The 23723-nt window shown below is 36.9% G+C and overlaps 1 protein-coding gene across 3 annotated transcripts in view; it reads right to left on the bottom strand.

The window, feature by feature from the left end:
* The window catches only part of CADPS2 (calcium dependent secretion activator 2), a 507583-nt gene that overhangs the window by 101526 nt on the left and 382334 nt on the right, over window positions 1-23723 (bottom strand). For all 3 annotated transcript variants that reach the window (XM_070755440.1, XM_070755441.1, XM_070755442.1), the window contains exons 17-18: window positions 19462-19565; window positions 15797-15953 (exon numbers count right to left, since the gene is read on the bottom strand). In XM_070755440.1, coding sequence (XP_070611541.1) covers window positions 15797-15953; window positions 19462-19565 — 261 coding nt within the window. The remainder of the gene's footprint in view (window positions 1-15796; window positions 15954-19461; window positions 19566-23723) is intronic.

The following is a 23723-nucleotide window of genomic DNA, read 5'->3' as shown; positions in this document are numbered from 1 at the left end:
TTCCTGTGTAAAGTTGATAGACTCCTGGTGACGTTTCGACAAGGTCCCACTCGTCATCTTCAGGCTGTTGTCTTCGGCTTTATGCTCGGGCGAACTTTGTTTGAACTTCGCCAGAGCACAAAGCTGAAGACAACAGCCTGAAGATGACGAGTGGGACCTCGTCGGAACGTCACCAGGAGTCTAACAACCTTATATGGGAAAAGACCCGAATATGCCTCGACCTACATAAGTATTTATTTTTCTACCTAGAATAACATTTTTGCAGACAAAGGAAATTCAGATGTAAGCAGTGCCTAGTCTTAATATATTGTAAAGAAACACAAATATATTACAAGATCTGAAAAAACTGAAAACAGCTATAGAAATTTGTTTAAAATGAAGAAGTTATTTATATATTGAATTTATATAGCGTCTCATCAAAATCTTGTGACTCTGGGTTGCATGCAAAAAATCCAAAAATAATAAAACAATATTACAACATAGTCAAAGTTCCTGGAAACTTTAATTCAAATCAAGCCATATATGTTGGGTTCTACTAACTAGATTAGGGGTCTCTAATCTTGTCAAGTTTAAGATTTATGGACTTCTACTCCCAGAACTCTGGGAACTGAAGTCCACAAGATATAAAATTGACAAGGTTGGAGACCATTGAACTAAATGGCTTCAATGATTGAAAAAATTCATTGTCTTCATAGCCTTTGAGAATGCTAAGTTTGCATCTTGAAGAATGCTGGTCCATATAGCAGATGGTACACCTTTGTGGATCCCATTAGGTGGTATTTTTTTCAGAGATGGGACCTTCTACATCCACCTTGTCAAATCTGGTGGGAAATGTATAATTGGTGAATGGCGATTCCATAAATAATCTGGCTTTGTGGAGTTTTATAGTAACCACTAGTACCTTGAATCGTATCCATAAACCTACTGGAGCCAGTATAGTCCATGAAGCAGAGGTATCACATGGGCATATCATGGATTCCCTCAAATTGCCATATTATTATGAACCAGTAAGAGCTTTTGAATGCTCTTCATGGGCAGCTTATTGGGAACCCAAGTAGGAAGTGGCTAAGGAATGAGTAATTGGGAATAGAACTTTCCATTCTAGGAAGTACAATTGGAGTACAGGATGAAGATATGTTAAACCCTACCAGACATGACTGCCAATTGTACCCTGAATAGACGTTGTAAATTCACAAGAGCTCCAAATTGTGCAGTGACCATGTGAGGGAATAAAGTTCCACTCTGGGTCAAAAATGAAATATCCACGTATCTGGAAAGTTTTAAAACCATGTTATCTCATCTTGTTATTGTATTGTTGAGTCAATGCCTGTTTTTCTCCACCCAGACCTCTAGAACCTCTTAGAACTGGGAAAGAATTCTTGATGGAACTGGGACAGAAATTTACAGTTGAATATCATCTGATCATATGTAACTCCATTTCAATAGATTGCCTCGCTCAATGGTTCTATGTAGATGTTAAATAAAACAGGGAGAGAATCAGGATACTAATTGTGACTGGAACCAGATCTGGAGAAATGAGGAGAACCACCCAAAAATACTCCCTTACACATTCAAGGGCCTGAACTGGTCCAAAAGAATGCCATGACTGATAGTATCAAACATATTTGACAGATTTAGCAATTCCAGAACAGAAGCATTACCTTGGTTTTGTGCCTGTCAGAGTTAAATCCACAAGCACAATCAATGTACTTTTGGTATTATCACCCAGAATGAAACTGAGTGAAAAAGGTCTAGTTAATCCTCTTTCTCCAGGACCTTTGAAGGTGTAAGCCTCCCACCCACTCCACGACTTTTCCCAAAAAGGAAAGAGAGGGTTGGAGACCTGATGAAATTTTTCCAGGTGTTAGCATCTGTTAAATATGTCTTAAGGAGAATTAAGTCCAGTTCTTCTTTCAAAGCAAATTGAACCACCCTTTCCCCAGAGAAGCACTTACTGCTGCATGGGTCTAACCACATTGGATTTTGGGAGGGCCTGACATGGTAAAACACGGATCTAAAATATAGAAAGTATAATTCATAATGGTGAAGGTTTTGTTTTCCCAGCTTGTGGGAAGGTTTCCAAACATGACTAGGTCAGTGATGTCGAACCTATGACATGGGTGCCACAGGTGACATGAGGAGTCATATCTATTGGCACACAAGCCGTTGCCCTAACTCAGCTCCAATGTGCATATGTGTGCCGGCCAGCTGATTTTTGGCTTGCACAGAGGCTCTGGGAGGGTGTTTTTGGCTTCAAGAGAGCCTCCGGGGGAGGTGGGCGAGGGCGTTTTTATCCTCCCCCACCTCTAGGGAAACCCTTGGAGCCTGGGGAGGGCGAAACATGAGCCTACTGGGCCCACCAGAAGTTGAGAAACAGATAGTTTCCGGCCTCCAGAGGGCCTCCAGGGGGTGGGGGGAGGTGTTTTCGCCCTCTCCAGGCATTGAATTAGGATTGTGGACACTCATGCATGCGCAATAGCGCGCACTCTTTTGGCACCCGAGGGAAAAAAGGTTCACCATCACTGGACTAGATAATATCAGTGAGTCATGAAGGGTCTTGTGAAAAGGAGATTACATCAGCTCAGGATCATTGGGCGCCCCCCACTAGCAATTCGCATCCTAATGACCCTAACCTGGTATAAAATCCTTATCACAAGACCCATCACAAGACTCATAGCTGACCCATCACAAGGGTCAGCTGGACACACCATTGGACACACCCACACCTGAAGTCCTTATAAACAGAAGAACACTGACATCTTCTAAACTCTCCTGAAGATGTTATCTACCCTTGTAATGAAATGTTTGGAAACCAACCTACAAGCCGGGAGAACAAACCTACAGCAGTGCTAGAGATATTTGCCATTATTGCAAAGCATAATTCATAGCCTGAACAACCCTGTCCATTTCCTCAGGACTAACAGCTTAAATGCCTCCAGACAACCAAGCAACATTATTCCTTAATCTTCACCATAGAGCATACACAGTTGTCTACTCTTTAAAGCAGGCCAGGTCAGAAAATAAATTCAATTGATTGGAATGATACTTTATTAATGTAGGCTATAGGTACAAAATTCCAAAAAGCTACGTTTTTTCTTTTCCTCTCTTTTATGTTATTATTTCTACATATTTTCTCTAAGATCATCTCTTTGGCTCTTTATAACAGCAGAATCCAGTCCCAATTAAATCCTAATAACTACGTACATCTGATAGATGCCTTTCAAACTTTTCATGCAATGCTGCCAGAGCTTCTCCAGGTACTCCCTATTTAAGGAGCACAGAATCACTCCAAACAAAGACCAACAGCCAGCTATCTGCATATGAGATAACAGAAGAAAAATAATCAGTTTACTGATTTATTGCCATATGGTAGTCCTTAAGAAAGGACTGTATCTTTGCTTAGTTGGTCCCACCCTTTGTCTTTCTCCAGGTATAGATGTCTCTCGTCTAATTTATTTATTTTACAAAATTTATATTGCCACCTACTCACACATGATAGCGCAAGGCAGCTTTTATTCCTCCATAAATCAGGAGCTTTCTGGAATCTACGAACACAGAAAATCCACACAGATATGATCCACTCCAAGAGCTCTGCAAACTGCTCATTCCAAATACATATTGAGGCTCTTTGGTTGAACCACCAAACTTCAGACTTTCAGAATAAACTCAGATTTTCTCTAGAGCTCTGCTGGAACAAGTAGATGCCTGAGTTAACTATTGAAACCAGTCTTTCTTCCCTCTGGTGAGGAGCAAGGACAGAAAACTACAAGGCCAATAGAGAGTAATCCTTTCACGACAACAGACTGAAGGTAATATCCATTAATAATAGATCAGTGATGGCTAATCACTGTGGCAGAGCTGAGATCATTGTGGCAGAGCTGAGTTGGGGTAACGGCTCATGTGCTCACAGAGAGGGTACTGTGCCACCTCTGGCACGCATGCCATAGGTTCGCCATAACAGTAATAATTATGTTACCGTTCCCCTAAGGCAGCATTTCCCAAAGTGTGGGGTAAGCGTTCAGAAAAAGTTCTGAAATTCATCTTGCCTTTTCCAACTTCATATTTATGTGAAGTTGCTTTTTCAGCATTTGTAGACATTAAGTTGAAAAAAAGGAACAGACTATTGGACGTGGAACCGCATGTCAAATTAAAATTAACAACCAGGGAACCAAATTATGATGATCTGTCATCTCAGCACAAACAATTTCATCCTTCTCGTTGATCCAAATAAATGTTATTTATAATATAACTTTTATTTATATTTTATTATGAATAATTTAATTTTTCATTTATTATTATTTTGTGTATGTACCAAAAAAAGAAAAAAAGAAAAATATTTTGATTGTTATTAAAATACATCCTTTTTTTTTGACGAGGGGTACTAAGCATTACGAAAATTATAGAAGGAGTACACATATGTCAAAAGTTTGGGAAACACTGCCCTAAGGCAAAAAATAGATCTATAGGTAGCCCGGCTTTCCAAATGCCTTGTTTAATGACCATTCAAACACACAACATACAACACAAGTAGATTTATGACTGGGTGTCAAAACTGGAGCCATGGTAACATCCCCATAGCTACATGATTGAAATACCTGAAATTTAGGCATTTTGCATCTAGCCCACATTTACAATGATAGAAACTGTGGTCATGTGATCACTATTTTCAACCTTCACAGTCAGCTTCCAACAAGCAAAGTCAGTGGGAAAACAGACAGTAAGTCACAAATTGCAGTCATGTGATGTTGCACTTAACAACCACAGATAGTGTGCTTAACAACTGCAGTGGAACAGATATCATTAAATGTGTGTGTTGGGGGTCATGCGATTTTTCACTTAACCACTGCTTAATGATGGAATTGTGATTATTAAGTGAAGACTGCCTCAGAACATTATATCAGCTTTTCCCAACTTGATGATCTCTAGGTTTCTGCAGGACAGAAGTCACATCAGCCTGGAGGGTTATAGGATGAAAATTCAGCAACTTGGAAGTTGAGATTTCATACATGCTACTTTCACTTTAAGCAACTGGCATGGTTACTTGAGCAGACAACTAACTCTTAGAGTAAAGGGAAGAAAGAAGAAAGAATTAAGGAGAATGCATTGGTTTCCCAACTGTACCACTTCAATCCTCTGAGTATTCATTAACTGTATTCAATGGGACTAGAGATTAGGATTGCAATCAATGATTCATTCCAGTGAAATTATGAAACTAATTATGAAACTAATGGGTGTGCATAAGTGCACCAGTTTGCCTACTGTCCCTGTTCTACTGTCTCAATTTTTCTGTACCCATTTACTATGTTCATATTACGTTTATACTATACCTGTTATCTTGTACATGTTTGACAAATAAAACAACAAACAAACAAACAAACAACGTTTAAAATCCAAAACTACTGTGGTATACATAGGCTATTGATGACTTCTTAGCATCAACATGAAATTCTAGTTGAAATGCATTTGTACTTAAACTATTAAGTGGTGGAAGAGGATCAGCTATAGTAATTCAGGCTGAGTTCATTAGTATCACTGGCAAAGAAATCAAGTTTCCCAAGGCACTGGAATTAGATTCAGATCACTTTTCTCTAGGTACTACAGATGATTGTTCTTATACATGTCTTAAATACAAACAACTACCTATCATTTTTATTGTTGTTCTATCAGTTTGGTATTTTCTCACTCCCAATCCCCCACCCAATCTAACCATTCCATTATTAGTTCCACAGGATCTCTTGAACCAAGACCCCAAGAGAACATATCTTAGGTAAAATATGCAACACACATATGCAGCTCACACCTGCAACTCCTCTACTTGTTTTTGATTTTTCTAGCTTGACTAGCAGAGTTATCCTCTGGCCTTCTACCCAACAACTTTAATTAGAGTGTTAACTCCCCTTCATTAATATAGTGATAGGATTCTGTGTGCTTATGTATGTTTATCACATATAACTAAGTCTTCCAAAGGTCACCTTAATAAGACAGTCTGTCTGTATGAGTACTGCAGGGGGAAAAAAGTTTCCCACCACACAGTTTTTCTGATAGTATAAGAAAAATTCCATTTAAAAATATTTCCAGATTTAGAATAATTTCAAAGTTGATTTACTGGCAGAAAATAGTAGAGGAAATTAGAATTAGGCATGCCTTATGTATGTCCTTACCTCAAGTTAACAAAATAGAGATGTGAAAAACTATATTTTAACATTTGGAAAAGAAATTAAAGTTATGTTCCAAAGATCAATGGCTGGAGTATGTGACATCCAACTCCTTATAAATGCTTCAAAAACAATAGATCACACTGCTTTTATAGATAATGCAGAGCATTACTGATTTAGGAGAGTTACTACAAATAATAAGAACCTTGCTGGCTCAAATCTCCACAGTAGAATTCAGGAAAAGGGAGAAGCTGCAGGAAGGCCTACATACCACATTATCAGTTATCTTTCCTCATTGTCCTTCCACAGACTTAACACATTAGTGAGGTCTTTCAAGGTATCACAACTTGAACTATCTGGAAAGATGTAATGTATACAGAGGGAATTACTATGACCTGGGCTATGGGGACTGGTAGGTGATGAAACATGTATCAAGATTCAAAAACTATGAATCCTCTCAAAATGTTGGGATTCAAATATATAAGGGGCAGATTTGCATAGAGACAAATAGTTACTGGAAAGTACCTTGAACTTCCTGAATATTTTGTGAAATGTAACCTTCTCCTCAGAGGAATTTGCTTTAATCAAGCCTCCTGGGTATGTGTTGCTGTTAAGATGTGGTTCTAGGGGAATAAAACAGAGAGCTAAAAACTAAAGCTAAATATAAATAAGCTAAAATATTGCTCACATAAACAGGACTGATCTATGTAAATTCTTTCAAAAAGAATTTTTCATTTTTCAGTATGAGAGAACATACATAAAGTGCCTCTCCTGAATCACTAAATAACTATTGGTCCCCCCCAAAAAATTGTATAGAAAAAATGTGGAAGAACTCAGACAGATATCTCTGCTCTTATTCAAAAGAGATTATTCATACATGCTATTGTATGTCACAGTCAAGCTGTATCTAGCTTTATATTTAATCAAACACTTAATGCCAGCTCACAAGTTATTCTCTTTTTCAAGACCACAATTTACCTTTCTTTGGGGCAGTTGGAAATGTTAAACACATTTTTAGCATGAGTCTGGACTATTTTCCAGAAAATCATAGCAGAAAATAATCTCATTATTAAATAAGACTTTGTGAGTAATGTATAAGCAAACAATAAGTCGGTTATCTTAGAGCAGGATTCCCCAAACTATGCTGGCTGGAGAATTCTGGGAGTTGAAGTCCACAAATCTTAAAGTTGCCAAGTTTGAAAACCTCTGTCTTAGAGTATGTTAAATAATGCTTTGTTAGTATGAATCAGGATGTTTGAGAATGTGGCTGTTCAAACATTAAAATTAGCAAGCCAGGGGGGTTGAATTTTCAAGTAGCAACAAATACAAATGTATTTATTTCTTTAGCATATATAGCACATTGTACATGGACTAGCAAAAATATATTAACATGTATGGGGTGTAAATCTAGTTTGCCTCCTCGTGGTGCACCCTGGATAGAGGGACAGCATGAACTAAATGAACTACTAGCAACTGCTGGCAGACAGATTACTCTGCAGACCATCCCGACTCTCAAATACATGGCAAGAAATACAAAAAGTTATTTATAGATTATCTATATTGATTGATAAAACACAATAAAAGGAATTTAACAGTTATAAACTGATTTTCATTTATTTTTGCATTTGATTATAGGAAGTTCTCGACACCACAATTGAGCCCAAAATGTCTGTTGCAAAGCAAGATAGTTGCTAAATGATTTTTTTGCCCCACTTTAGGCCTTTCTTCTACAGCTGTTACGTGTATCAGTGTAGTTTTAAGTTAGTAACATGGCTGTTAAATATATCTAGCTTTCCTATTCCTTTTGCCTGTAAGAAGGTCAAAAAAGGTGATCACATGATCCTGGGATATTGCAACCATCATAAATATATGCCAGTTACCAAACATCTGAATTTTGGTTACACCACCTAAAGGATGCTGCAATAATCATGAAAAATGTTCATAAATCATTTTTTTCAGCACTGTTGTAATTTCAGTCACTATATGAATGGCTGTAAATTGAGAACTACCTGTGTAGAATGGATTAGCTCTCCTGCTCTATTACAATAGTGGGCATCTGTATTCCTCATAGTTCCAATATTTAATATAACTGAATTAAGTTGGCCTTCTCCAGGTCTCATCCACCAAACAATGTTGGTTGGTGGGACCTCAGGGAAGAGCCTTTTCTATAGCAGCTCCGACCTTGGAACCAGCTGCCCCCAGACATCCACATCATCTCCACCCTACTGGTCTTCCGGAAAGCTGTTAAGACCTGTCTTTTCCAGCAGGCCTGGAATTAGGTTGATAACAAGTATGTATGTTTTTTATGTCATTACTGTTTTATTGTATTGCTGATTTTTATTATTAGATTTTAACTGTTTTTATTGTTTTTATATTTATTCCTACTGTTCATTTTGGATTGAGCAGCACATAATACAATAAATAAATAAATAAATAAATAAATAAATAAATAAATAAATAAATAAATAAATTTATTTATTTATTCGTTTTTTATGCCGCCCTTCTCCTTAGACTCAGGGCGGCTTACAACATGTTAGCAATAGCACTTTTTTAACAGAGCAAGGTTATTGCCCCCACAATCCGGGTCCTCATTTTACCCACCTCGGAAGGATGGAAGGCTGAGTCAACCTTGAGCCAGTGATGAGATTTGAACCGCTGACCTTCAGATCTACAAGTCAGCTTCAAAATATTCTAGTTATATCATCATGATCAAAGACCATATTAGAATTTCATTGATTTTTCTATATATTTTCTTTAAATATTTCAAATCACACTGTCCATTAGCTGATGAAAGAGAGATAAATATGTCTAATGAGTTCAGTAATTTGGAGAAAGCTGAATCAAAGATTTTCTGTAGTAAATTCTTGATTGCTATTGAAAAATGTTACCAACTTTTCATGTAATATAAAAATCTCTTAATTATATCAGACTCTGTGTATGTAGTTTGCAAAGGAACAATATTAAGATTCATAAAGATTTGCAACTGAATGTATGTAGGTTTTTTTTTTTTTTACAAATTATGATATTCCCGCATGGACTTATCACCAAGTAGACAGATGTGCATCAAAGTGTGAAGTTTATAATCACTCCATATGGTCCAGTAAGAAGGAATAATTATTACAAGACAACATGTGATCCAAATAGTAACTTTGTTCATTAAACATTTGCTATGGTAACATTTAATATTAGCATTTCAAAGCTTGACCTTTAGTGAAATGTAATATTCTACACAGTGATATCTCTCATTAAAATTATGGGATAATTTCTAAATTGTTTTATATGTTTTAAAATCTACTTTATAAATATGAAAATGAATTGTCTACTGCTCAGACAAAATTTCATGGATACATTCACTCTTAACATTGTATATATCTATACAATATATTGCTACGTGAATATTTTCTACTGAATGCATTTGTGGCAAATTTTAAAAAGCACCTCAATCTTCTGAAGCTACCTGATAAATTATTATTTATGTACCAGGGACAAGGTCAATAAATAGAAGAGAATAATGAGCTATAGAGAATCCAGCCAATTCAAGGTTTTCTTTAGGCACCTATGAAAAAGAAGGAAGACTTGCCCAAACACCTAGTACAGTATATATGATTATGTGAAGTGAGAATAGTTTCATTTCCCAACATGCAACATCTCCAAAACACCAAATATAATCCATTACCTTGTATTTTTCATATAAAATTTTTGCACAACTTTTGTTACAATAATAGATAAGCAGAAATGTTCATAAATTATACCAAAACTAATGGTTTTTTAAGAAAAAGTTTAATAAAGATTAAAAAGATTTGTTTGTAACTTTATTAATTTTATTACAGGTGATAAAATGGGCATAGTGTATGCGGTAAAAGATTTCAGGTCTCAAAGCACCTTTCCCAAAGATCTTTGGAATATACTGTACATTCTAACTCCTAGCTTGGAGTAGCAGCTTGGTAGTTACTGTTGCCACCCTCTTTCTTTGAGTAGAGTGCCTTCCTGGTATTGTCCTCCCCAACTCCAGTGAATTACATAATGTGTATCATCTTCCTGCTAATTAAAAAAATGACAGAAATAATAAAGTACGTTATACACTGTCATCTCTTGATTGTATAGCATTTCAGCATGTAGCTAAGTTTATCAGTCCCTTATTCCCATAGTTTAATGGAAGCTAGACAATCTAATATGAAACAAAGAAAAAAAATAATTTTTTTTAAACAAAAGGCCATGCAAAAAAAAAGTTTTGTAACAATGCAGAGTAAAGTCAAATATGGCAGATAAGGACAATTACAAAATATTTGACTAAAGTTTAGTGTGACTGGGAAAGAGTTTCAGGTCTTGATAGGTGGGGGAAAATATGTGGTTCCTCCCTTCCTTTGGTGCCCCTGAGCACACACTTATATTACTTAGTTGTTAATCCAGGACCAATATGCGTCCTTGTAGAATTCTGTATATTATTCTGCTAAAAAGTGTTGGTCATGACCTTTAAAGCCCTACATGGCATTGGACCAGAGTACCTCCGGAACCGCCTGCTACTGCACGAATCCCAGCGACCAATAAGGTCCCACAAAGTTGGCCTTCTCCGGGTCCCGTCGACTAAACAATGTCGTTTGGCGGGCCCCAGGGGAAGAGCCTTTTCTGTGGCGGCCCCGGCCCTCTGAAACCAACTCCCCCCGGAGATTAGAACTGCCCCACCCTTCCTGTCTTTCGTAAACTACTCAAGACTCACTTATACCGCCAGGCATGGGGGAATTGAGACATCTTTCCCCCAGGCTTTTTTATACTTTGTTTTATATTTGGTATGAATGTGCTGTTTGGTTTTTTAAATAATGATAGGGTTTTATATGTTTTTAATATTAGATTTGTTCCACTGCTATATTGTTTTTATTGCTGTTGTCAGCCGCCCCGAGTCTTCGGAGAGGGGCGCAATACAAATCTAATAAATAAATAAAAATAAATAAATAAAACAGTCCAAAACATAATCAGGCGACACAGACAGAAAAATGTAGCTTATTCATATATCTAGAAATTCTTCACAGATTCAAAATGTGGAGGCTGAAAGTTGTGAAGAGAACAAAATACAGCTGACAACAGTCCACATTTGAAAGACTGAAAATTAATTTCATGTAAAATATGGTAAAAAAAAATATCTGAAAGATATTCTCTGATGCTGGCCTCAATGAAAGTAAAATCCAGTAGGATTTTCAGCTCTTCATTTCTTAATGAGCTTTTTGATAATGAGAGGTTAACTTTAACAGTCACTCTGGGCTCTATTATGGCTAATTTGACTCCACTTCATTTTCCCTGTTAATTATTAACACTAGCCTTTTTATCCTCCCGAGAGCAGAATTTCAGATTTCCCCTTTTTGCTGGATTTGTATGAGCCTCTTTTTAAAAGGGATGAAAACATCCAGCCATACATTTGAACAATTTCATTTATTAGCCATTAAAAGAAGACACATATTATCAATATGCTAAGCTGTAGAGTTTCCTCTCTGACAACCTTAACATGTTCACTCTATGAAAGAGCTGGTAATCAAAGACTCCAACCTACCTTCAAATAAACAGCTTTGGGAAAAAGAAATTTGTGACTTAGAAGCAGGAACTGTCTTGATTTTTCCACAGTTGAAGAAACTACTCTAGCATTAAAAGTAACAGGAAAGTTAGCCCTATAATTACTGCTATTTCAAATTCCATCAGCAGCACTTTGTAACACAGGTCATAACTGCTTCATTACGAACATACATTTTCTGTCATTTTAATAAATACATTCTCTCTTTAGAAATGGTTTTCTCATTATTATTTAAAGTAATTCCATATTTAACTGACTTAAGGGGAGAAAAAGTTTAAATTCAAGACTTTACATTATTGTCTACTAAAAGAAAAGAAAATATATTCATTTTCAATGTTTCTGCTTGATAATATTACTTGTTGCCTTGGGTGAAACACTCAATATTGACTTGAGATGACGAAGTAGCTATGATATGGAAAAATATAGAATATAAAGGTTTACAGTTTCTTAAATGGAATTGGTGATTAAGTAGGATAAGTAATCCCATTTGGTTATTATAGGGTTCAGTGATAATGTTATTTCTACAGAACCACCTGGAGGAAGTAGGAAGAATGGTGGTTGGTCAAAAACCAATACAGGGTAGGAAATACTATTGTAGCAAACAATTTGGAATATTTAGGGGGAATGGAAACCAAACCTTTGCAACACACACACACACACACACACACAAACACCCATAATAATGTAATTTCATGGGTATTTTTTTTTGGTGTATCCTGGGTTTGTGTGGCTGTGTCAAACAACGTCCGCTGGTAGTTTGTTCCACTGGATGATCGTTTTGACCGTCAGGAAGTTCTTCCTTATTTCCAGGTTGAATCTCTCCTGGAAATAAGGAAGAACTTCCTGACGGTCAGAACGATCAACCAGTGGAACAACCTACCAGCGGACGTTGTGAACTCCAATAATCTGGACATTTTTAAGAGGAAATTGGACTGCCATTTGGCTAGGATACTATAGGGTTCCTGCTTAGGCAGGGGGTTGGACTTGATGACCCGCATGGTCCCTTCCGACTTTAACAATAAATAAATAAAATAAATAAATAAATAAATGAAATAAAATTTACAAAATGCAGATGTAGCATTGTGATCTGTTTTAGCAAGATTGACACATGTAGAAAAAAGTCAAAGCTTAGATTGCAAAATTGCACCCAATCTTGTAGCTATCTATTGCAGTAGCTGCTATATTTATTAAATATTTAAAAATATACTCCTTCCCCCTATACCAACCCTATTCCCATTTCTGCTTTCAAGCTGAGCTTTTTCTACAATAATTCTTAGAGAATATGATTGTATTACTAAATGCAAAAAATTCTGCAATAATATTTCTCATTACCAAACCAAGGAAGCTATATTTTAATTTAAGCTACAATATGTAGTGGGCCCTTTGCTACCCATGTAGCCAATTCCCCTCTTTTGTGTGTGTGCTTGCAGGGGATGTTGAAAACCCAAGCTAAAAAAGAATTACAATTCATGGACGGTTTAACTTTGATAAGTGGTCAAAGCAATGGAAACTGCAGTTTAATGTTTCCAAATGTAAAATAATGCATTTGGGCAAAAGGAATCCTCAATCTGAGTATTGTATTGGCAGTTCTGTGCTAGCAAAAACTTCAGAAGAGAAGAATTTAGGGGTGGTGATTTCTGACAGTCTCAAAATGGGTGAACAGTGCAGTCAGGTGGTAGGGAAAGCAAGTAGAATGCTTGGCTGCATAGCTAGAAGTATAACAAGCAGGAAGAGGGAGATTGTCATCCCGCTGTATAGAGCGCTAGTGAGACCACATTTGGAATACTGTGTTCAGTTCTGGAGACCTCATCTACAAAAAGATATGGATAAAATTGAACGGGTCCAAAGACGGGCTATAAAAATGGTGGAAGGTCTTAAACATAAAACTTATCAGGAAAGATTTAATGAACTCAATCTGTATAGTCTGGAGGAAAGAAGGGAAAGGGGGGACATGATCAAAACATTTAAATAGGTTAAAGGTTTAAGGTTCAGGGGATAAGCGTTTTTAATAGGAAAGTGAACACAAGAACAAGGGGGCACAATCTGAGGTTAGTTGGCGGAATGATTAGAAGTAATGTCAGAAAATATTATTTTACTGAAAGAGTAGTAGATGCTTGGAACAAACTTCCAGCAGACATAGTTGGTAAATCCGCAGTACTGTAACTGAAGTTAAACATGCCTGGGATAAACATATATCCATCCTAAAATAAAATAAAGAAATAGTATAAGGGCAGACTAGATGGACCATGAGGTCTTTTTCTGCCGCCAATCTTCTATGTTTCTATGTTAATGATAGTTTCAACTAGGATAAATGTCTGCGGAGAGGGGCGGCATACAAATCTAAATAAATAAATAAATAAATAAATAAATGAATGAATGAATGAATGAATAAACAAACAAACAAACAAACAAACAAACAAACAAACAAACAAACAAACAAATGTGAATATTCTAGACCAAGCCAAGTCCAAAAATGCTAGAAAATTTCTGGAACCTGGCACAAATTGCCTATCAACAGGCCCATAGACAACATCTATGTATCATTCATAAGAGACAAGCCAAAATAAATCAAAAAGACCAAAACACCTCCTCACCAGCAATCAACACCCAGATTAGCAGACATCAATCCCAAAATTAATTTTAAACTAACAATCAAGAAGCAGAAATACCTCTATCAAGGAACTGCCAAACAAGCTACCTTAAGCAGCCCAAACAAGAACCATCTAGACCAGTGGTCCCCAACGTTTTTTCCACCAGGGACCAGTTTCAGCAAGACAATTTTTCTATGGCCCAGTGGGGGTGGAAAGGGGCGTGGTTGGGGGCAGGATTAAGCATGGGGGTGCTGGTCCTCCCCACCCCTCTTTCCCGCCATCGTCCTGTGGCCGGCAGAACCTGCCTCCCAAGCCCTCTTGCCCAGCGGGAGCTAAGCGCTGGAGAGAGGGGGTCAGGCTGGCCCTCCTGCCTCCCCCCAGCCAAAAACGCAAAAGCGCCCCGCGGCAGAAGCCAAAAGAGGCTTGAGCCTCTCGGTCCTTCCCGCCCCTCTGTCCCATCCATCGTCCTGTGGCCGGCAGAACCTGCCTCCCGAGGCCTCTTGCCGGGCGGGAGGCAAAGCGCTGGAGGGAGGGGGTGGCGGCATGAGGGCCGGCAGCTGCTGACTCCACGGACCGGTGCAACATGCCCCGCGGCCCGGTACTGGTCCGCGGCCCGGTGGTTGGGGACCCCTGATCTAGACCACTCCTATCAACACTGACAGGGCAAGCCACTAAAATATAAAATAGTTTAAGTATCGTGGGAAACACTGGTTTATTGGACCCTTCTAAGTTTAAAGGACCTCAGTATAAAAACTTCTACTTCTCATCGTAACAAAAAAAATCATGTATAGGTGAATTTTTGTACAATTGTTTAAATTGTAAACTCACTTAAACTCAGTCATCAGCTGTATTCACAGATTCTTGCTTTGCAGGCAGTAAGAAACAAATTCAATTCCGTGTATGATGCTTTATATCTAGATCCATGTAAACATTTAGAAATATATTTGAGAAGCTATAAATATAAATTTTAAAGGTCTAGAGGAAAAATAGTTCTAGTTGTAGTTAAATTAAATTTATGTGCTCTGTTGCGCAAAGACAAAATCTGAGTAAGGATCTCTTACAGAACCTCTTGGGATTATAAGAAATTTACTACAACCAGTCCATTTCTCTGTCTACAAAGAAGCCACGTGCTAACTGTAATGTAACAGCAAAAGAATTCCAAACTGTGTCTGAAATCGGTTAACATTTGCCTTGTTGACCAAGCCCTTGTATGTTTCTTCTGAAATAAATCCCACTGAACGTAGCAGGATTTACTCCCCTGTGCTTAGGATAGTAGTATTAACAAACCTAGGGGGGGGGGGGGGGGAAACCAAGGTTAAATAAGTGAAGCTAAAGATGTGTAAGCTACCCTCAACTTCAGAGTCAAGTCTTCGGAGAGAGGTGGCATACAAATCTAATAAATTGAATTGAATTGAACTTTTTAAAAATCTTAAAATATTTAAAAGTTGAAGGTAACTGCAGCTCTTGTAATAACAAAACACCAAACTTACAGTCATTTCTCAGGAAGTTATTGAGTAACTGGAAAAGAGGAAAGCTATCCCAGCTATCTTGTGGCTGTGTCTCCAGCGCAGAATCCATGTCAACAGTAAAAAGAGACCAAAACTTCTCTCCATGTTCAGCCAACAGATCTGGCCACCACGCAAAGGCCTGCATCATCAATTTAAAAAAGGTCTCAGTTGCATTCACTTTCAAATGCGAATGTAAGATATGATGAAGGATAGTATAAAAATGGTACATTATAGAATGTGGCATATATTCTTTAAGAGCAATTGAAATTCTTAAGTAAAGTTGATTTGCATCCAATGTAATTTGCATGTGTATATAGTATTTCGGTGACAGTGTCATTTTGATTAAATAATTTGATTGATAGATAATCTAAGGACCTGATTATGATAATCTTGGAATCAGGTTTTTCATGTTACTGTAGGTGTACTAATAAATATGGGAGCCAATGTAAAAAATATGATATCCTATAAGAAAAAGTATGACGACTCTATCTTCAAAATGATTTAGGATGACATACACCATTTAGTATATGAAGTAAATGTTCCTCTTTGAAATTGCAAGATTAATATATCAAACTGGTGAGGAAGGGTTAGTGTAAAGCCCTTCCTCTATGTATGTGAGTTATGCATTGACAACCAGTACCATCTAAATGCTATGATTGAAGAAAGCAGCTCAATGGGGTTTTTAAACACACTTTTAATATTAAATGGGGTTTTAAAATTGCTGTATACATGAGTCAGCTTTCTTAAAATTTGTATTTGCTTTTGTAAAAAACTCTATGGCATATCTGTTAAATGGAAATATACAGAAACCTTCATAAATGAAAAACAACAACACCCCTAAAGCACTAAGATATGCTTGGTACTTTTTATGTTCTGCTAGTATTTTTTGATATGAAGAGAATAACTGCATGTAAATAAAGGATAATTTTGTTGATTTAGACAATTATCCTTTATTTATATGCAACTATTCTCTGTGCTGATTTAGACAAATTTTTACAATAATTTGATCACTGTCTAGTTTTTTCAAAAGGTAATGGGAAAGAACTTATTGTAATTAATAATTATAGCGCTGTGAAACTCAGAGATCAAATTTCTTTCCAGCAAACAATTTCAGATAAAATATTAAAATAGAAATAAATTGAGAAAGGTAATGCGTGGCAGATTTCAATAAATCACATTCAATAGCAAAAGTAGAAAATTCAGTGCGACTCTTGATCATATACTGATCTACTGATGCCTAGAAATAAAGTCATGAAGAAAGACTAATATCAAAGAGAGCATGGTTCTGTCAAGAATAATATAAAAGAACATGAAAATGAATACAATTACTGATTAATTTCCAAGTGGAAAATGAAAAAAAAAGTATCAGATGAAAGTCTCAGTTGTTATATTACATGACTATTATTTCTAATTTATATTATACAATAAAGCAACATATGTTCCATGTACTGTACATTGCAATATTCAGCAATGGCTCTATTAGTGATGTCTAAAACTGAACTGCATAGACTTCTTTTCCTATATTGTCCTCAAAGGACTTTCAATAGCACTAATATTTCAGAGTAAAAGGGCTTGTCAGATAATTTTTGGATGTTTTTCTCATATTGCTCTAGCAAAACATTGGTATTCTGTATGAACCAGAGGATACCTGTTTGATTGACAGTTACCTGGAAAAGTTCTCTATTTGCCACACATAATCTTGAATCTATATCTTTATGAGTTAGATGAAAATTATACCACTTTTATTTGTTCAAAGCTTGTAGAAAAATATATTTAAATCTGTGTGATATGTATCTTTAATCAGCTAGCTGTTGGACGAGGTATAATTTTAAGATAAAGATGATACAGATGAAATAATTGATGCCACAAGTAAACAAAGTGAATGCTATCGAAGAAAATAATTGAGGCCACACATTCAAAATGGTTTAACAATGCATGGAATCATGACCCAAATGTCACTCTTGATTGGGAAAAATAACATACCTCTTTTCCCTGGAGGAATCCATAATTTTGGAAATGTTATGGAACAGGAGAAAAAAAGTTAAAAATGTGTTGAACAGAGCAAGATGCATATCCTTTGTCTCCCTTTTTGTTTCACTGTACACTTTAAAAAAATATATACTTACTCTCAAGTATTAATGTTTGAACTGAGTCACAATATACTATATTTTTTTTTAAAAAAAATCAGCATTCTATTGATGCATTTAAATATGTTAGAAATAAACTCCCAGCTATTATAGTTCTATTTTGCAGAAATAAAAGTATATAATGGAGACTGAATTTTAAAACTAAATATTAACAATGTACTTTTTCAAACATAATTACTGCAATAGCTAGTGATTTTAATTTATATATTCTCAAAAGAAAAATATTCACATATAAGCATTATTAAGTATTTACAGTGGCAATACTATTGTAGAATGCCTCTTGGGAATTAATTGCAAATCTTTGAAGCAGCTGTTTCTTCAGGATAAAATAAAATATCCATAACAAGTTCACACATGACAGATGTAAGCTAAAATCTAGAACTGACAGTGTGAGGTAAAAGCAGATGTTTTGAATGATCATATTTATAGACATTACATCTTAGCTTACTACTTTGTGTGTTTCCACTGGAGAGTATGTACATACATACATACATACAGATATACATACATACAAACATACATACATACATATATATATATAAACACACACACACATATATACACACACACACATATGGACTTTATTGATTAGCCCTTGGGCCATATCAAAAGGCAGAGATGCTCATTATAGGATAGAGAATGGGAATCTCCCTTATCTGACCATTATGTCAAGCTGTTGAACACACACACACACACACACACACACACACACATACAGAGAGAGAGAGAAAGAGTTGTTTTTGTTAAAATATGAATCTCCAAGTAGATTTCTGCTTCAATATGGCTAGTTCATCATACTTTTAAAATTTCAATAAGCATATTAATGCAATTAATACACTTTATTATTTCACTATATTAAATAAAAGGAACTTTTTATTATTGCAAAACCTCTATATCATTACAAGTATTCAACCGCTGAGATTTGGGAATGGCTTCAGCTTCTGTCCTCCCAAAATAACTTTCATCTCCACCGTAGCAGTAAGTATCATTATTACCCTTCTTAAAAAGTATATATAATAACAATAATAATAATAATAGTTAATAAATAAAAATAATAGCACCCAAAGAAAGAGTAGGTATAAATGAAACATGGCCCTCATATTGAATCCATGTATCTATCCTGTTAAGATGGAAAGCATTTCTAATTTTATTGCTGCATGGTTCTTATTTTTATTCCGAGATGAGAATCTAAAGAATTATTTGTAAGATAGTGGCTAGCACCACCTTTTCTTTGCTCTTATATTCCCCCTCCCTCTAGAGCATTTATGTCTTTTTTTCTTTTTTTAACTATTCAAACCTGAAGCCAAAAAAAAAAAAAAGGACTTTATTTCACTTGATTTTTCAAATCCTTCATAACCCTGCGAACTCTGCAAATGTAAATTGCTTTTTACATATATTAGAGATTCTATCCATAATGTTTTTTGACAGAACTGCTTCACACCAAGGCAGTGCAGGGTGGTTATTAAAGTATTATTGTGCAGCTAATACGGTTAGCCTCACCTCTGAATGATGTTCTTCATTCTGCTGCAGGACTTCAATGCAGAGCTCTGCTAAATGAATAACCTCTTCCAGCTTTACAGAAGGAGATGCCAAGTTCAGCGTCTCTGTAGTGAAAAGGAACAAACAAACCGGAATGATTGTAAGTAGGAAAGGCTGGTATGGGAAACATTCCAGATGACACACAACTAAACCATTTCAAGAGAGTGACATCTAACACTTCAGGAATGCTTTTAATGCAAATTGTAAAATGCATAAAATATTTAATCTGCCATGAAATAAGAGGGCACAGAAGCACTTTCCAATTTAACTAGCAGTTGAAACTGCATTGGCACATCAGATGCTCAACTTCTGGAATAAGTAAATTCTAATAATTTCCAAGGTCATTTCTGTAAAGAAAGCAGAAGCTATTGGCTTGTTTATTTCTTCATCATACAATCGCTGCAACATTATTTATACTGGAAATATAACTACACTCTTGCTTTTCAGAGAGTTGTGTTCCAGTTATGTACAATTTAAAAGTAAGATTAATGTTAAGCAGAGACCAGGACTACTGATCCTTTTCTAAGATGCATCACAATGAGACCATGGCTGAAAAGTTCCTCCAAAATATTTCTTAAAAATATTTTAGAAAAGGAAAAAATGGGCTTCTATTTTCTACAAAAGTGAAAATAACCATAGCTTGAAAGACATAAAAGCAAGGAAAAGTAGTAATGTTGAGGAAGTAGAGAAAGATTATGCTTAAAATAAATATTTAGTTTCATTTAATTGTTATTTGTGTACAGATAGTCCTCGATATATGACTGATTGCTCAATATCTGTTCAGTTACAATTGGCCCCTAAAAAGGTACTTATGACCAACAGCTATATCCCCCCAGTCATGTGATTACATTACGGGCACTTGAAAACCAGTCCACATTTTCAGTTGTCTGCAGCAACCCAGGATCACACGTCCTAGAACAGTGATGGCAAATCTTTTCTTGTTTGCATGCCAAAAGAAGGTGTGTGCCTATGCTAGCATGCATGCTTGTGCTCACACCCATTCCCCCCCCCACATGCACACCCCCTGTGCTGTCCCTCTGCAAGTGCACAATCTCCCCATCCCCGCAATGCGCATAGGCCTCACTTAGCCCTGAGACGTGAAAAAAATGGGCAAATGTGCAAAGTGGAAGTTTGGAAAAATAAGAACGTAAGAACATAAGAATAGCCATGCTGAATCGGGCCAAAGCCCATCGAGTCCAGCATTCTGTGTCACATAGTGACCTACCAATTGTACATGGGGATCTTGAGCAGAAAGAGAAGGCAGAACTCTTTTGAAAATGGACTCCTAGTTTGCTTATTGTGCTGTTTTTTGCAATCCGTATGCTTCAGGGAAGCTTCCTGAAACCCCGGAGTGTAAAAAAACAACACAATGGGCAAACTGGAAGTCTGTTTTTGCAAACTTCCATTTTGCCTGTTGGGCTGTTTTTCACTCTACAGGGCTTATTCCTGAAGGCTTTGGAGTAAAACAACAACAACAGCACAACAGGCTGTTTTTCTGAACTTCCAGTTTACCTGTTGGGTGGTTTTTTGCACTCCAGGGCATTGGGGAAGCTTCCCTGAAGCCTCCGGAGGGTGAAAACGCCTTCCCCTAGGCTGAAAATTAGCTGGCAAGCTCACACATTGGCGCTGGAGCTGACATAGGGCAATGCTTCACGTGCCCTCCGATATGGCTCCATAGGTTCGCCATCATGGTCCTAAAACTATTTGTTGCCAAAAACTGGTGTTTCTAGCAAAGGAACACCCATTGCCTAAAGGCTGTGGCATTTGGTTTATGATGGTCCCACATGCTTAAAAACCACCACACAAAAGGCCGTAAAATTGAGCATGGTCATGATCACTTAATGTCTGGCATGACTGATAACCATAATTCCAGGTTCAATTATGGGCCTAAATTAATGACTACCTAAAGACATTTTCACATATTGTATGTTATGTATATACAGGTAATCCTTGTTTAGTTCAGTTATGGCAGTCATAGTTCCCTCTAAGCTGAGCAGTGAGCAATCGCTCACTTAAAAATCATCATCAACTCAGAGTTTTCCAAATCTGCCCAGAAGCCGAGAGGGAAGGAGAGAGAGAGGAAGAGAGGAAGAGAGAGAAACAGATAGAAAAAAGAGAGGAAGGAAAAGAGAAAGAAAAAGAATGGGAGTAAAGAAGAGAGAAAGAAAATCAAAATCTAGTTTGAAACTAGCTCAACTATTTAAGTGGCATTTTGATATTGATAGAGTTGCCCTATTACGAGCTCACTGTTATAGACACACAGTACAGTATTTTATTTTGAAATTCTCTGAGGCAAAACAGGGTGGGTTTTTTATTTGTTTGTTTATTTATTTATTTATTTATTATTTCTGTGCCGCCCAGTCCCGAAGGGACTGCCGCTCAGACACTATACTTTTCCGCCCACCGCAAAAAAAAGTTAGAGGGAACACTGATGGCAGTGATAAAAAAAATGTAACTTTACGACCAATCCTTGCATTTATGATCTTTGTAGGCCTGTACAGCAAAGGAAAGCTGAAGTATGTGGCTTAATGATCAAGTTGTGATCACTAAATGGGGGCTATCTGTATTTTTTGGGATATATCTGAATTGATTTGTAAATATGCATATACATGTAATATAATATGCACATATTCTGGTTAATCTTCCAAGATCTTTTGTTCCATATTATCCAAGTTGGGCTCTTACAAAGAACTAGAGATTGCTCCATAAACTCATATCTAAAAACAACATGATCTAGAGAGACACATCCATAGCACTACCCATCATAATTCTGGGCATGCTATATATCAATGACACCTTTGTCATCATCAAAAGCTCCCAAATTGAAGAAACACACTACCTACTCAATAACATATTCTCTGGGATTAAATTCACACAAAAAGAGGAAACAGACAAAAAAGTCCCATTCCCTGGCATTGACATAAGCAGGCCAGACAACAGAGAACTGGAAACCCAACTATACTGCAAACCTATGCATATGGACTACATCCTCAGGTTTGCAAGCAACTACCCCACCACACAAAGAAGCTGTGTCCAGACCCTCTACAGAAGGGCCAGAACACACCGGAACCATCCCCTCCCCCCACAAATGCTAAGAAAAGTGGAAAAGAAACAGCTGCTTGATGTATAACAAGCAGGAAGAGGGAGATTGTGATCCTGCTGTATAGAGCACTGGTGAGACCATATTTGGAAGACCTCACCTACAAAAAGATATTGATAAAATTGAACGGGTCCAAAGATGGGCTACAAAAATGGTGGAAGGTCTTAAGCATAAAACTTATCAGGAAAGACTTAATGAACTCAATCTGTATAGTCTGGAGGACAGAAGGGAAAGGGGGGACAAGATCAGAACTTTTAAATAAGTTAAAGGATTAAATAAGGTTCAGGAGGGATGTGTTTTTAATAGGAACATGAACAAAAGAACAAGGGGACACAATCTGAGGTTAGTTGGCGGAAAGATTAGAAGTAACATCAGAAAATATTATTTTACTGAAAGAATAGTAGATGATTGGAACAAACTTCCAGCAGACCTGGTTGGTAAATCCACAGTAACTGAATTTAAACATGCCTGGGATAAACATATATCGATCCTAAGATAAAATACGGGAAATAGTATAAGAGCAGACTAGATGGACCATGAGGTCTTTTTCTGCCATCAATCTTCTATGTTTCTATGTCTTTCTCCATAATGGTTATCGAAAAAACATCCAACACACTTTGTCCAAACCACAACAAACTGCACAGCCAGCTACCATGCAAAAACTAATTCTACCATACACAAAAGACGTGTTGGAAATGACAGTCAGAATTCTCCAATCTCTAGGAATAGCAATAGTCCACAAACCCACAGCCACTCTCCATCAGAAATTATCCAGAACTAAAAACAAGATCTAGAAGGGTGAAGGAAACAATGTAATCTACAAAATCAACTGTAACCATTGCAAACAATTCTATGTGAGACACACTTCTTGTCAATTAAAAACTAGGATTCACAAACACTGGCTGGCAGTCAAACGTCACAACCTCAAATCCTTAATCTCTACCCACAACATGTCATGCCCCCGTCAGAGTCTGAATCTGAGACGGAAGGTGAACAGCTGATAGAGAATGGGAGAGTGGCTCCGTTGGCTGTGGAGGAAACTGGGGAAGGGCAAGGTCAGGCTGCGCAGAGCAGGGAAGAGGTAGAACAAGGGAGAGGTGGTTCAGATGAAGACCAAGGCTCA

The sequence above is a fragment of the Erythrolamprus reginae genome, chromosome 6 (genome assembly GCF_031021105.1).
Source record: "Erythrolamprus reginae isolate rEryReg1 chromosome 6, rEryReg1.hap1, whole genome shotgun sequence".
NCBI classification, from domain to species: domain Eukaryota; kingdom Metazoa; phylum Chordata; class Lepidosauria; order Squamata; family Dipsadidae; genus Erythrolamprus; species Erythrolamprus reginae.
Note: the sequence above shows the minus strand (reverse complement) of the source record. Positions and strands in the feature narration are given on the sequence as shown.